Source organism: Urocitellus parryii, chromosome 2 (assembly GCF_045843805.1).
Source record: "Urocitellus parryii isolate mUroPar1 chromosome 2, mUroPar1.hap1, whole genome shotgun sequence".
NCBI lineage: Eukaryota > Metazoa > Chordata > Mammalia > Rodentia > Sciuridae > Urocitellus > Urocitellus parryii.
Window position 1 is genome coordinate 170029197 of NC_135532.1, and position 16381 is coordinate 170045577.

The following is a 16381-nucleotide window of genomic DNA, read 5'->3' on the forward strand; positions in this document are numbered from 1 at the left end:
TGAACTATGCATTTATATATTATTTTTTGACAGCTCTCTTTGTCCTCAAGTGTTACTTAAATAACTGTCTTAAAACACTGTGTTGGTATTTCAGTCTTCAAAACCTCAGCCATCTTAGTTGTCCCCCTTGTGCTGAGCCCAGGGTTCGCACATACTTACCATGGATGAATGTCTTTTTTTTTTAATGTCTCCTTTTTTTTATTGGTTGTTCAAAACCTTACAAAGCTCTTGACATATCATATTTCAAACATTAGTTTCAAGTGAGTTATGAACTCCCATTTTTACCCCAAATACAGATTGCAGAATCACATCGGTTACACATTCACATTTTTACATAATGCCCTATTAGTAACTGTTGTATTCTGCTACCTTTCCTATCCTCTACTATCCCCCCTACCCTCCCCTCCCATCTTCTCTCTCTACCCCATCTACTGTAATTCATTTCTCTCCTTGTTTTTTCTTCCAATTCCCCTCACAACCTCTTTTATGTAGTTTTTTATAACAATGAGGGTCTCTTTCCATTTCCATGCAATTCCCCTTTTCTCTCTCTTTCCTCCCATCTCATGCCTCTGTTTAATGTCAATCTTTTCTTCCTGCTCTTCCTCCCTGCTTGCCGCGTCCCCTCGCCAGCAAAGGAAACACGACACAGGATTCTTCCTTCAGCAGTTTATTCAGGCCTTTATTTTGACATGTCTTCTAGCTTCTACTTCTACTCCTACTGCTACTTCTACTGCTACTCCTACTACTACTACTACTACTACTACTACTACTACTACTACTGCTACTACTACTGCTACTACTACTGCTACTACTGCTACGTGCCCCAGCCTTAATAAAGCAGATAAAGCCCCAATGCACAACTGCCACGTGGATCTTTCTTATAGGGTGTTTTACAGCTACGTGCCAACTCTCCCAAAATAAGGAGTTGTTTATCACAGGCCACGGCGCTTATCAGCGCCATCTTGTAATGGCGGCCACAGTACACAGAAACGGCTCACTACACCTGCTCTATTCTTAGTTGCTCTCATTATATCAAAGAAGACATTTGGTATTTGTTTTTTAGGGATTGGCTAGCTTCACTAAGCATAATCTGCTCTAGTGCCATCCATTTCCCTGCAAATTCTATGATTTTGTCATTTTTCAGTGCTGCGTAATACTCCATGGTGTATAAATGCCACATTTTTTAATCCATTCATCCATTGAAGGGCATCTGGGTTGGTTCCACAGTCTAGCTATTGTGAATTGTGCTGCTGTGAACATCGATGTGGCAGTATCCCTGTAGAACGCTCTTTTAAGGTCTTCAGGGAATAGACCAAGAGGGCAATAACTGGGTCAAATGGTGGTTCCATTCCTAGCTTTCCCAGGAATCTCCATACTGCTTTCCAAATTGGCCGAACCAATTTGCAGTCCCACCAGCAATATACACCTTTTCCCCACATCCTCTCCAGCACTTGTTATTGCTTGACTTCATAATGGCTGCCAATCTTACTGGAGTGACATGGTATCTTAGGGTAGTTTTGATTTGCATTTCTCTGACTGTTAGAGATGGTGAGCATTTTTTCATGTATTTGTTGATTGATTGTATGTCCTCCTCTGAGAAGTGTCTGTTCAGGTCCTTGGCCCATTTGTTGATTGGGTTATTTGTTGTCTTATTGTCTAATTTTTTGAGTTCTTTGTATACTCTGGATATTAGGGCTCTATCTGAAGTGTGTGGAGTAAAGATTTGTTCCCATGATGTAGGCTCCCGATTTACTTATTGTTTCTCTTGCTGTGAAAAAACTTTTTAGTTTAAGTAAGTCCCATTTGTTGATTCTTGCTATTAACTCTTGTGCTATGGGTGTCCTGTTAAGGAATTTGGAGCCTGCTCCCACAATATGTAGATCGTAGCCAACTTTTTCTTCTATCATACGCAGAGTCTCTGATTTGATATCAAGGTCCTTGATCCATTTTGACCTAATTTTTGTGCATAGTGAGAGGAGGGGATTCAGTTTCATTTTGTTGCATATGGATTTCCAGTTTTCCCAACACCATTTGTTGAAGATGCTATCCTTCCTCCATTGCATGCTTTTAGCCCCTTTATCGAATATAAGATAGTTGTAACTTTGTGGATTAGTCTCTGTATCCTCTATTCTGTACCATTGGTCCACCCGCCTGTTTTGGTACCAGTACCATGCTGTTTTTGTTACTATTGCTCTGTAGTATAGTTTGAAATCTGGTATTGCTATACCACCTGATTCACATTTCCTGCTTAGAATTGCTTTTGCTATTCTGGGTCTTTTATTTTTCCATATGAATTTCATGATTGCTTTATCTATTTCTGCAAGCAATGCCATTGGAATTTTGATTGGCATTGCATTAAACCTATAGAGAACTTTTGGTAATATCGCCATTTTGATGATGTTAGTTCTGCCTATCTATGAACAGGGTATATCTTTCCATCTTCTAAGATCTTCTTCTACTTCTCTTTTTAGGGTTCTGTAGTTTTCATTGTATAAATCTTTCACCTCTTTTGTTAGGTTGATTCCCAAGTATTTTATTATTTTTCTTGAGGATATTGTGAATGGGGTGTTTTTCCTTATTTCCGTTTCAGAAGTTTTGTCGCTGATATACAGAAATGCCTTTGACTTGTGCGTGTTGATTTTATATCCTGCCACTTTTCTGAATTCATTTATTAGTTCTAGTAGTTTTTTTGTAGACCCTTTTGGGTCTTCTAGGTATAGAATCATGTCATCTGCAAATAGTGATAATTTAAGTTCTTCTTTTCTAATTTTTATGCCTTTAATTTCTTTCGTTTGTCTAATTGCTCTGGCCAGTGTTTCGAGAACTATATTGAATAGAAGTGGTGAGAGAGGGCATCCCTGTCTTGTTCCAGATTTTAGGGGGAATGCCTTCAATTTTTCTCCGTTCAGAATGATGCTAGCCTGCGGCTTATCATAGATAGCTTTTACAATATCAAGGTAAGTTCCTGTTATCCCTAGTCTTTCTAATGTTTTGAACATAAAGGGATGCTGCACTTTGACAAATGCTTTTTCTGTGTCTATCGAGATGATCTTATGGTTCTTATCTTTAAGTCTATTGATATGGTGAATAACATTTATTGATTTCCGTATATTGAACCATCCCTGCATCCCAGGGATGAATCCTACTTGATCATGGTGCACAATTTTTTTGATGTGTCTTTGTATTCGATTCGCCAGATTTTTATTGAGGATTTTTGCATCTAGGTTCATCAGAGATATTGGTCTGTAGTTTTCTTTCTTTGATGTGTCTTTGTCTGGTTTCGGAATCAACGTGATGTTGGCCTCATAGAATGAATTTGGAAGAACTCCCTCTTTTTCTATTTCCTGGAATAACTTGAAAAGTATTGGTATTAATTCTTCTTTAAAGGTTTTGTAAAACTCCGCTGTATACCCATCCAGTCCTGGGCTTTTCTTGGTTGGTAGTCTTTTGATTACTTCTTCAATTTCATCCATTGATATTGGTCTGTTCAAATCGTGTGTGTCCTCCTGACTCAGTCTGGGAAAATCATATGTCTTAAGAAATTTATCGATGTCTTCACTATCTTCTATTTTATTGGAATATAGGTTTTCAAAATAATTTCTAATTGTCTTCTGTATTTCTGTGGCGTCTGTTGTGATATTGCCTTTTTCATCCCTTATGTTAGTAATTTGAGTTCTCTCTCTTCTTTTCTTCGTTAGCATGGCTAAAGGTCTGTCAATCTTGTTTATTTTTTCAAAGAACCAACTTTTAGTTCTGTTAATTTTTTCAATAGTTTCTTTTGTTTCAATTTCATTGATTTCCGCTCTGATTTTAATTATTTCTTGCTTTCTGCTGCATTTGCTATTGTTTTGCTCTTCCTTTTCTAGGGCTTTGAGATGAAGTGTGAGCTCATTTATTTGTTGGTTTTTCCTTTTTTTGAGGAATGACCTCCAGGCGATGAATTTTCCTCTTAAAACTGCTTTCATTGTGTCCCATAGATTCCGATAGGTTGTGTCTGAATTTTCATTTATCTCTAAGAATTTTTTGATTTCCTCCTTTATGTCTTCTGTAACCCTTTGATCATTCAGTAACATATTGTTCATTTTCCATGTGATATTGGATTTTCCCTTCCTTCTTTTATCATTAATTTCCAGTTTCAATCCATTATGATCAGATAAAATGCATGGTATTGTCTCCACCCCTTTATATTTATTGAGGGTTGCCCTATGGAATAATATATGGTCTATTTTTGAGAAGGATCCATGTGCTGCTGAGAAAAAAGTATATCCATTCGATGATGGTTGATATATTCTATATATGTCAGTTAAGTCTAGGTTATTGATTGTGGTATTGAGGTTTATAGTTTCTTTATTCAACTTTTGCTTGGAGGATCTGTCCAATGGTGAGAGAGGTGTGTTGAAGTCACCCATAATTATTGTGTTGTGGTCTATTTGATTCTTGAACTTGAGGAGAATTTGTTTTATGAACTTCAAAGCACCATTATTTGGTGCATAAATATTGATAATTGTTATATCTTGTTGTTTAATGGTTCCTTTTAACAGTATATAATGTCCTTCCTTATCCCTTTGGATTAACTTAGTCTTGAAGTCGATTTTATTCGATATGAGGATGGCTACCCCTGCTTGCTTGCGAGGACCGTGTGCGTGGTATATTTTTTCCCAACCTTTCACCTTGAGCCTGTGTATGTCTTTTCCAGTCAGGTGTGTCTCCTGGAGGCAGCATATTGTTGGATTTGTTTTTTTAATCCATGTTACCAGCCTATGTCGCTTTATTGGAGTGTTTAAACCATTAATGTTTAGAGTTACTATTGATATATGGTTTGTACTTCCAGCCATGTTTGATTATTTATCTCTCTTTTTTTTTTTAAATTGCGTTTGTTTCACCATGATTAGCTTTCCCCCCTCCATCTGTCTTTACTGAGGTACTTCCCACTGTTGGCTTTGGTTATTGTTTTTCATTTCTTCCTCGTGAAGTGTTTTGCTCAAGATGCTTTGCAACGCTGGTTTTCTGGCTGCAAATTCTTTTAGTTTTTGTTTATCGTGAAAGATTTTTATTTCGTTGTCGTATCTGAAGCTTAATTTTGCTGGGTACAGAATTCTTGGTTGGCATCCATTGTCTTTCAGTGTTTGAAATACGTTGTTCCAGGATCTTCTCGCTTTCAGCGTCTGAGTTGAGAAGTAGGTTGTTAACCTTATTGGTTTACCCCTGAATGTAATCTGCCTCCTTTCTCTTGTAGCTTTTAATATTTTCTCTTTGTTCTGTATATTGGATATCTTCATAACAATGTGTCTTGGCATTGGTCTACTGTGATTTTGTATGCTCGGTGTCCTGTATGCATCTACAATTTGTATATCTGTTTCCTTTTTTATTTCTGGAAAGTTTTCTGTAATTATTTCATCTAGTAGATTACTCATTCCCCTGGTTTGAATCTCTATCCCTTCCTCTATCCCAATGATTCTTAAATTTGGATTTTTTATATTATCACATATCTCTTGTATGTTTCTCTCATGATTTTTTACCAGCCTATCTGAGTTGGCTAGACTCTTTTCCAGATGATATATTTTGTCTTCATTATCTGACGTTCTGGCTTCTACTTGCTCCACTCTATTAATGATACTCTCATTTGAGTTTTTAATTTGGTTTATAATTTCCTTCATTTCTAAGATTATTGTTTGATTCTTTTTTTATAATCTCTATCTCCTGATAAAGATGCTTAACTTCTTCTTTTATCTGTTTATGTAATTCATTCTCAGTGTGTTCTTTCGCTGCTTGAATTTGCTGTCTCGTATCCTCTTTAAGGTTCCATTCCTTCTGTCTCAGGTGTTCCATGAGTTCTTTATATGACCATTTTTCTGGTGACTCTATATCCTCCTGAATATTTAGGCTGCCCTGCATTGTTTGCACTCCTTTTCTTCCTTGCTTTTTCATGCTGTTCATATTGTTTCTTGTTCTGTTTGACTGCTGAGTTACTGTTTACTCCTATAAATATATTTGATGCTTGGGAGGAAAGGTATTAGAAGGGATGGGAAGAAGTCACTAAAGAGAATGAGAGTAAGCAGGTAGAATTCAAGGAAGGGGGAATAAGAAAATTGAAAAGAAATGTAAAGACAGGAGAAAAGAAGGAAAGAAAAAAATAGAAAATTAAAAAGAATTTAAAGAAAAATAATAATAGTAGAAATGAAAAATGAAATTAAAAAATAGAATAAAATAAAATAAGATGGATTAAAAAAATATTTAAAAAGACAGCAAAAAAAAATTATAAATGTAGTCCTAGAGTTCGATTAACTGCTCTTCCAGTAGATGGAGCTATGCCCACCGGGCCAAGTTTCTCCTCTCAGTAGGCGAGAGTCAATCACTGTGCAGCAGTTCTTCCTCCCGGACTGGGCGGGTGTCCACTCCTGCTGTTTGCCGTGTGGGCGGGGCCTTTCACAGAGCCGGTCAGGGGTCGTTTGCAGCACCGGGCTGGCAGGTGGAGGGTGGTTGTCTGCAGCTCCAAACTGCCAGAGGAGGTTCACAGAGTCCGGCTGGCGGGGGCGGGCAGGCAGCGCCCGCTCCCCCACTCACTGCAAGGGTGTAGGCAGCGGCCGCCACCGCAGCCGGTGGCGGTTCACAGAGCCGGACGGGCGGGGCCCAGGCAGGCAGCGCCTGTCCCCTCATTTGCTGCAACGTGTGGGCAGCGGGCGTTTGGCTGCAGCCAACGGCCGCTCGCAGAGCCTGGCTTGTGAGGGCCTAGGCAGGCAGCGCCCGCTCCCGAGTTCGCTGCACCGTGTGGGCGGCGGCCAGCTGCGGTTCACAGAGCCGGCCCGCGGGGGCCCAGGCAGGCAGCAACCGCTCCCAAGTTCTCTGCAGAGCTGGCGGGGGGGGGGGTGGGGGGGTGGGGGGAGCAGGCAGGCAGCAACCGCTCCCATGTTCGCTGCAACGTGTGGGTGGTAGCTGGCGGTGGTTCACAGAGCCAGGCTGCGGGGGCCCATGCAGGCAGCGCCCGCTCCTTAGCTCGCTGCAAAGTGGCCGGCGGCGGTTCACGTTCCGGGCGGTGTGGGCCCAGGCAGGCAGCAACCACTCCTAAGCTCGCTGCAACGTGTGGACGGCGGCCGGCTGCGGTTCACAGAGCCAGCCCGTGGGGGTCCAGGCAGGCAGCAACCGCTCCCAAGTTCGCTGCAGCGTGTGGGCGGCGGGCGGTTCACAGAGCCGGCCCAGGGGCCCAGGAGGTCAGTGTCCGCTCCTATGTTCGCTGCAACGTGTGGGCAGCGGCCATTTGGCGGCCCCAGCGGGACTGTGCCCCTGCTCTGCGTTGCCGAGATTTAGTAGTCTGTGACAAGCTGACACTTCCAATTAAACTTACTAGTTCCCGGTAGGTCTCCTTTCAGTGGAATTTTGCTTGAAGTTTCTCAGCAGGACGCATGTGGGTGTATTAATGAGTCTCTCTGATCCCCTTACCACGGAGGCATTGAATGTGCTGCCTCTTCGCTGGCAGCCATGTTCTAATCCCGATGAATGTCTTTTGTAAGAATTTGAAATGAATCTTTGGTTTTGTCTTTAAGACCGACGTTATTGTCAACTCCGTTCCCTTGAAACTTGGGCTCGATGGAGGGCCCCTTTCACAGGCCCTCTTAAAAGAAGCTGGGCCAAAACTCCAGGAGGAATTGAATGCAGTTGGACAAGGAGTAAGTGTCAATGTGGGCACAGTTCTCCAAACCAGTGGTTGCAATCTGCACTGCCACTGTGTGCTTCACGTGGTGGCTCCGCACTGGAAAGATGGCAACACATCTTCACGAAAGGTAGGGTCTGCTTTAAAATGTTCTTTGACACATTCGGCATTTATTTTTTTGGGATGGCTAACTTGGCATAGCATAATCTTCTCTAATGCCATCCATTTCCCTGCAAATGCAAGTGGGGTAGGGAGGGAGAGCATGGGAGGAAAACTACCTCTAGATAGGGAATAGGGGTGGGAGGGAAAGGGAGGGAGAAGGGGAATAGCTAGGATGGTGGAAGGAGACGGTCATCATTATACAAAATACATGTATGAAGATGTGAATTTGGTGTCAACATACCTTATATACAGAGATATGACAAATGGTGGTATAAAGGTGTATTAAGAATTGTATGCAAAAAAATAAGAGAGCTCATGTATGATAGCATAATTTGGCATGAACATACTTTATATACAGAGTTATGAAAAATTATGCTGTGAATGGATAACTATGAATGTAATGTACTCCACTATTGTCATGTATGTAAGAAATAAAAAAAATTCTATGACACGGCTCTAGGAGAGGCATAATGTCCCTCTCCTCTCTGAGAGGACCCACCCTTTTCCTTGAGAGTATCCCCTTTCCCTTTTACTATCCATTCAATCAACTCATTTCTATTAGTCTGAATTTTTTTTTTTCCTATGACCAGGGTAGCCCCTTGGACTCTTCTTTCAGTGTGCTCTAAGGTAGACTCTGTCTGTTTCTATTCTGTAATACTGTGACTTTCTGGTAGAAGGTTTTTATCATTATGGCCATTTCTTTCAGCCATAGCTGACTTGTTCTGGGAACTAGTTAGTAATACAAATTGATTATTATGCTCAGTAATTAGTGGGGGTCAGGAAAAGTGACTGAAGATTATACTACTTTATGGAAGGTGAGGCCAGGAGATGGAAGACAGTGAAGGATAAGACGAATTGTTGCTTTTCTTCTTTCCTTCATGGTGAATTGAGTTTGAATCGTTGTAGAAGAGCTCTTACACTCTCATTTCCTTTTCCTCGTCTGTATTTTATCTTTCCTCTATTGATTTCTCTTAACCTCAGTTGAAAGCAAAACGGAGTAGATAGAGATCACAGCCATAGGTGCTGAATTCTCGTCCTTTTGGTCTAACTCAAGATATATAAAGATGTGCTTTGTGCTTTTCAGATCATGGAAGACATCATCAGAGAGTGTTTGACGATCACTGAGAAATTGTCCTTAAAATCAATTGCATTTCCAGCAATAGGAACAGGAAATTTGGGATTTCCTAAAAACGTATTTGCTGAACTGATCACTTCAGAAGTACTCAAATTTAGTAGCAAAAATCAACTGAAAAAACTACAAAAAGTTTATTTTGTGCTGCACCCAAGTGATCATGAAAATATTCAGGTACAGTCTTGTCTTATTCCTGATTATTTTGGCAATCTCTGTGTGGAGCATCATGTTCTCAAATGTCTTCTTGGTCTAATAGGATGTTTCTTTAATGTTGTCCCCCAAGAGGGAAAGTAAGAGAGTCATGTTGACTAGTTGTACATTGACAAGTGTCAAGAAAAATTACAGACATAGAAAAAAGTTTAACTACATATTCAGGAAAATTAGAAACACATGCAAAAGTAGATTTAAAAAAAAAAAGTCTAAGGAACTCCCTTAGGAACATCCATTATCAACCCGTGGCCAATATGTTTGATCTCTGTCTACACTTATTTCCCCTTCTCTCATATTATTTCCCTTCGTCAAATATTTGAAGGAAATCCCAAAGCATAATTTTTCTCTAAACATTCATCAATTTATTTTAAATGAGGATTCTTTTTAAAAAAAATAACATCACTACAATACTATTTCATACCTAAAATCAATTGACAATAATTCCTTTACTTGATCAGTTATAAAGACAGTGTTCAATTTTCCAACCATCTCATAAATGTTTTATTTGGTCTTCACAGCTTTGAATCAGAATCCAAATAAGGCTCACATATTGTAGTACAGTTGACATACTCCTTAAGACTCCTTAAGAAACCTATAGGATTCCTTTCATGGACCTAAAAATTTTAATAATATTATAAAAATATAGTTTTTACATTTTTACATAGTTTTAACATGGTTAAATGTCAGGATGGGACACAAGTGCTTCCTGGATTTGCAATGGACTGTAATGTGAAGGGTTGATGAGAAAGAGTAAGCACCGCCCCATGTGAGCAGGAGAGAAATGCCAGCACCATCTTCAGTCATAGTCTGACAATCAGGTCACATGTACTAAATATCAGCTGTGGGTGAGACCCTGGCCTGGGCATGATGGGAGAACCATAGACATTTAAGCCCTCATCCCTGCCCTCTGAGTCTTTATAATCTAGTAGCGCAGATGACAATAAATGTTTGCAAGAATTTAACAAACAGATTGAAGCCAGGGCTCCAAAAGATATCCATGGATAAAAGGAGGATCTGAATTTTTAGGTCGTATTTTATTTTATTATTCTTATTTTTTAATCTGGACACTATCTATAAGTTCTTTGGAAGCAAACAAATCTTAACCTCCATTTTAATCAGGCAGCTACGTCACCCGAGAAAAATAGGTGGTCCACTTGCTTGGCCTGTATAATTACAGATACTTTTGCTCAGTACAAGACTTTTTAATAATTTCCCTGTGACTTAAATCATGTGAAGTGATGTGGGTCATGGAACAAGGTATGTAGCACATATTTTGCTGTCTATAAATCATACTTCCTCTGGGCACTAGGATCTATACACACAGAGCAAACTAAATCAGAACACGAAGTGTTGAGCATTATTGAATGAATGACTGAGTGGAGAGATGGGAGAGTTTCATGACACAGACCTGAACCATCATATCTCACTATTTTCTAGCAATCGCAGTCTACATTTTTCCCCCTAAACACTCAGAGTACTCTGCAAATGTTCTATAACAAGCTTTAGTCTCTACAGACACCATCAATGTCATTTGAAATGCTATTGATTCTACATAAGCATTGTTGTTCCATTTTGTCTCTCTCTCTCACTTTTTTTTTTTTTTGGTACCAGGGATTGAATTCCATGGTACTTAACTAGTGAGCTGCATCCCTGGCCCTTTTTATTTTTTATTTTGAGACAGGGTCTCACTAGGTTGCTTAGGGCCTCACGAAGTTGGTGAGGCTGGCTTTGAATTTGTGATCCTCCAGATGTTCAAAAAAATGATGTGACCTAAAAATTGAAAAGACTTGATAAGCTAGAATGAAATTGCTGCTTGGAACAATTTGCTGGGACTGAGTGGCAGGTGTCTTCTAATTCTCCAAACTCAAATCAGTCCACTTCTACTGGGGTCCTTTACCTGCCTGGCTCCCAGAGGCTGGTGATTCTAAGACCTCACTAAGCAATCTCTTCCCATCCCTCTCCCATCACTGTGTCAGACTTCAGCCAGGATTCTATCCCCACCCCCCAATAAAAGTCTCTGTTGTTTATTTAACAAGGAGGAAGAAAGTGATGATTTTGCAAAGAAATGAAATTCACATATTCATCAACACTAGAATACATTCACTAGCCACGTTGCTGAGGCTGGCTTTGAACTCACATCCTTCTGCCTCAGCCTTCTGAGTCACTGGGATTACAGGCATGTGTTACTGAGCCCAGCCTCCCATTGGATTTTAACTTATTTTTTTCTCTATTATGAATAGCACTCTGATGAATATCCTTGTATTTTTATCTGTGTTCATATCTTTGTTAATTTTCATAGCACACATTTGTAGAAAGGGAATTATATGTATTATTTTCATAACTTTAAAAATCCATAAAGAAATAAATAATATTGTTTAACATTTTTTTTTCTAAATCTGTATATACACTTGCAAGATGAAAAACCCTGATAAATCAAACTCGTTCATCAACTGGATGGTAATGGTCAAAACTGTGTTTGTATTTCCAGGCATTTTCAGATGAATTTACCAGAAGGAAAAATGGAAATCTTAGTGACAAAATCCCCAAGGCTGAAGATACAAAAGGTTCAGTAAAGCTTTTAAATTGACAAATGCTTTCTAGTTTCTAAGTAACTATCCAAGTGACTGGTAGAAGATGATAGTGATGGTTTTTCTGGAAAAAAAAATTGAGTGATAAATAACATAATTATTTTCCATACACCTAAGTGTGCAAGACACTGGCCATGTTTATCTGATCTGGGGTAAAAGAGAAAAGAGGGCCACATTCTGTAATTCATATAGTGGGTATTTAAGTAGTGACAACACTGCTACTTTCAGAGCATAATATAGCATGTATTTTCTAAAACAGACGTGTTGAAAGACCATGTCAACCAAATGCTTCTCCTCTGTCAAATTTGCGGCTGCTGCTGTTTTTCAGTTTATCCTGTTTGAAGTTCATTGAGGTCTTTTCTTTTTCTTTTTCTTTTTTTTGAAATGGGGTTTCAATGTGGTGCCTAAGGTGGCCTCTAACATGGCAGGTGTGCACCACTATGTCCAGCTTCACTTAGGCTTCTTGAGACTAAAAAAATGTCTTTTATCAAATTTGGGAATTTGGGGGGCATTATTTCTTCAAATTTTTTTTTTCTGCACTTTTCTGTTGCCTTTTGATAGTCCAACCATGTGACTGCAAAACTTTTCAGTCATGTCTCTCAGGTCTCTGAGTAGTTGTTCTTCTCCCTGCCAGTCCCCCACCTCCCGCCCCATGCTTTTTTCTCTCTTCTCTACAGATTGGATAATTTATATTGATCTGCCTTCAAGTTCACTGAATCTTTTCTCCATCCACTCTGCTATTGAATACATTCAGTGAAATTTTATTTCAGATAGTGTATTTTGGAGTTCAAAAATGTCCATTTGGTCCTGTTTTGTATGGTTTCTATTTTTCTGCAAAGAGGTCCTGTCCTTTCATTCATCCAAATCATTTCCATTCATTCAAATATGTTTACTCTGACCTCATGGATCATAGTTACAGCAGATGCTAATAATTCCAACATCTGGATCACTTTGGAATTGACATTTATTGTTTTTATCTTCAAAAGTTGGTCATTTTTTCTGGTTCTTTATATGACAAGCAATTTTGGAATGTAGACTGGACCTTTGGAATATTATGTTATGAGACTTGGGTCCTATTGAAATCTGAAGAGTGGTGGTGGTTTTTCTTGTTTAATGGTCAGTCGGTCAAGTTCATTCTGCGAGTTCTGTCTCACCTTCTGAGTGGGCAAGGTTCTAAGGTCAGTTAAAGACTTAGCTGGGCTGCCTTGGGCTTGCCCCACACCTGGGCAGCTCTGGGGGAGCTCAGGACTTATTCCAGTTCATGTATAGGATCAGGTGATCCCCTTCTCCAGTGTTCACCTTTCTATGATTCCCTTCCACTCTCTGGCTTGCGGAGCCCATTTTTGAGGTCCTCTGGCCATAGGGACAGGGATCACTCAGAGTTCAGTTTACCTGTTACATTGCCTCACAGTTTTTCATCCCCAGGGTTGCCCTTGGGTAAAGTGGAGAGAGAAAAGAAAAATGTTCCATACAAACATTGAGCCTTACCTATGTGAGTGTGTGTGCGTGCATACGGACATTTTTTTTTTTTTCAGAACATGGGAGACCCCTTTTCTCTAATTCTTTTGGCCACACTTTATAGGATGTCTCTCAGAGTTGTAGCTCTCTGCAGTGCCAATGTGCAGTTCTGCAACTGGGGTCACTTTGAGCAAGTACCCGGATTAAAACTGTGTGTGTGTCAGCACACACATGTGTAAAAACAGAGGATTCCCTCCCATAGCTTTCAGCCCACAGAGACCCTTTCCGCAATCCTTTGACTGCAAAGACAAGGATCGTGTGAGAGGATTTTGCTGCCCATTATACAGTTCTTTTTACTCTAGGGGAGAAAAAAAGAAACATTTAAAAATGAAACCAAATGTGAAAATCTCCCCTGTACAGATTGCTTCTACATGTTTCACCCCCTTGCCTAGTCTGCCTGCTGTTTACTTTTTAAAGTTCTCAAGTGGTGGCTTTTTGTGTCTGTCCTGAGTTTTTCTTTGTAATTGTGAGAGACACAGATCCTTAGAAGGCTAAGTTCACCTTGGTCAAACCCAGAGCTATGTTTGTCCTATATTTTCTAATCTTTTTCGAGAAACAGTTAGTTCATGCTGACTTGATTATTGACTCTACCTTTTTTCTTTGTAGGTTTCTATGGGACTATCTCCAGCCCTGATTTAGGAGTGCATGAAATGCAGATTGGCCCCATCCTCTTCCAGGTGGCCTCTGGAGATATCACCAAAGAGGCAGCAGATGTGATTGTAAATTCAACATCAAATACGTTTAATCTCAAAGCAGGTACTTTACTAGTATGGTTTTCACTAGTGTAATTATTGACCTGGTAGATCCTATGAAGGAAGGTTTCTATAGCCAAGCTGGTTTTGATAACTTTGGCTTATTGATATTAATTTTTTTGACAAGTGTTCTTATAATTGGCACCAGTTATTTTATGAGTTTTTCTTCCTTTTATTGGCAATACCTAGATTATAGGATTTCGTTGAAAATGAGGAATGTGTTTAGATAATAAGCTGATCTTTCTGATCCAAATGCACTATCATGATTTTATTCATATTTGTTACCATCTTGATTTTCTTGTGTAGGTGTCTCCAAAGCAATTCTAGAATGTGCAGGACAAAATGTGGAGGCGGAATGTTCTCGAATGGGTAAGGCAAAATGCTATCTTCTGGTCCCAAATTATGAGCAGAAGCCTGCATAGGGAAGGCTTTGAAGAGCTGAGGAATGTCTTGGGATTGGGAAGACAACACATTAGTCTTAAAAATCATACAGTTTAATCATCTATTCCCGGAAGATTAGCCAACATCTCAATCATCAATCAATCATCAATCAATCATCTATCTATCAGTCTTTGGCAAGCACCCACCAATTCAAATGGTAGAATAGGAGAAGTAAAAAAATAATCTCACAGTTAGAAAGAGAAATTAAGCCACAATTTCATCAAAGAGGGTTTCTTATTTTTGCTTACTAAACAAAGAATAGCTTCAACATCTAATTTTGTATCTTTTTTTTCTTCATCCGTGTTTCCCAGCTCAACAAGGCAAAAACGAGTATATAATTACAGAAGGTGGATTACTGAGGTGCAAGAGTATCATCCATGTTGTTGGTGGAAATGATATCAAGAAGTCAGTTTCCTGTGTTTTGCAAGAGTGTGAGAAACGGAATTACTCATCCATTTGCCTCCCAGCCATTGGGACAGGTGTGTAGCCACTGGCTATCAATGCTGAATCCCACAGCGTCCAGTTTCCCTTAGGTCTGGTGCTGAGTGTGAATGTGGGTGATACACAACGAATCTGAGGGACAGCAGAGACGGTTAATCTAGAAGTGGACAGATTCCTCACCCCAAGGCAGTCACTTAGGGAATGACAAAAGCCTGGAGGTGGTTAAAGAGGAAAGAATGAGCTGGGTGCCATGACATGTGCTTATAGTTTGGGCTACTAGGGAGGCTGAGGCAGGAGGATCACTTGAGCCCAGGAGTTCGAGGCCAGTGTGGGCAACTTAGATCCCATCTCAAAAAATAAATAAGAAAGATAGGAAGAAAGAAAGGAGGGAGGGCAGAAGGGAGGAAGAAAAGAAAGAGGAAAAAATGAAAAAAGAAAAGAATTGAAGAGAATGTGGGATGTCAGAGAGAAAGGAAGGGAAAGAGAGGGAGAAGAAAAGGAGGTGAGTGGAAGGAAAGACTTTCCCTCAGGCTGTTTCATCAGCTCTCTCTTTATTGACTCCCTGCGTATCCTCCATTGTTTCATTCTTAACTTCCTCTTCTGTCCCCTCCACGTGGACCACATCTGTGCAGCTGCTTCCATCTGGCTCATCTGACCTCTGGGTGAGCGCCTGCAGCCCTCCACTCAGTGGTGTCTGCTGGTCTTGGACCTCTGTACAGAAGCCTCTCGGTCAGCAGAACCTCTGGGTCAGAAACTCAGCTCTACACCTTCCTTTCTCCAGCCAACTTCTTTTGAGTTTCTTATTTTCCTCAACCTGTGCAATGACTGTGTGGTTCTTTATAGATAAGCATAGTGCTTTGGGTTTATCATTAGTGAGCTGAAGCCCTTCAAGCTCTTCCCCCAAGAATCAGAGTCATGTTAGGAATTTCTGCTTGGTCTCCCTTAGAGAGCAGGCCAGGAGTGGCACCTACTCTCAGGCTGGACGTCTCAGAGGATAGTGTCTGACTGGTCCCAGTGAGTGAGCACTGAGCATTGGAACTGACATTCTGTTGCTGAAAATCTATGAGTATCTTAGACTGGCACCAGCCTCTCCCAAAGTTCATTCTCAATAAGTTTAATCACCCTTGTCATTTTCTGGGCCTTCTTCTAAACTTTTGATCCACATCTTTCTTTCTGCAATTCTATGCCATTGCTCATAAAGTTCCTAAAAGGAATTTCATGTCTGCTTTACTACTTTTATTTCTAAAATTATAATTTATGATACTTATATGTTTTTGTTCTCCAGTGATATCATCCATTCATCATCCATTAATCATCCTGGAAGATTAGCCAACATCTCAACAATCAATCAATCAATCAATCATCTATCTATCAGTCTTTGGCAAACACCCACCAATGGCTCCCCAGTCTCTGTCTTCATCTTTATTTCCCTGTGATCTCTAATCTTGTGTTTCCACCTTAAGTTACTTTGGGACAATAAAGCAGCAGC

The 16381-nt window shown here is 40.0% G+C and overlaps 1 protein-coding gene across 1 annotated transcript in view; it reads left to right on the forward strand.

Annotated features, from left to right (window-relative positions):
- The window catches only part of Parp14 (poly(ADP-ribose) polymerase family member 14), a 55637-nt gene that overhangs the window by 25378 nt on the left and 13878 nt on the right, over positions 1-16381 (forward strand). The window contains exons 7-12 of the mRNA XM_026394255.2: positions 7542-7778; positions 8895-9116; positions 11641-11716; positions 13865-14014; positions 14317-14379; positions 14763-14930. Of these exons, the coding sequence (XP_026250040.2) occupies positions 7542-7778; positions 8895-9116; positions 11641-11716; positions 13865-14014; positions 14317-14379; positions 14763-14930 (916 nt within the window). The remainder of the gene's footprint in view (positions 1-7541; positions 7779-8894; positions 9117-11640; positions 11717-13864; positions 14015-14316; positions 14380-14762; positions 14931-16381) is intronic.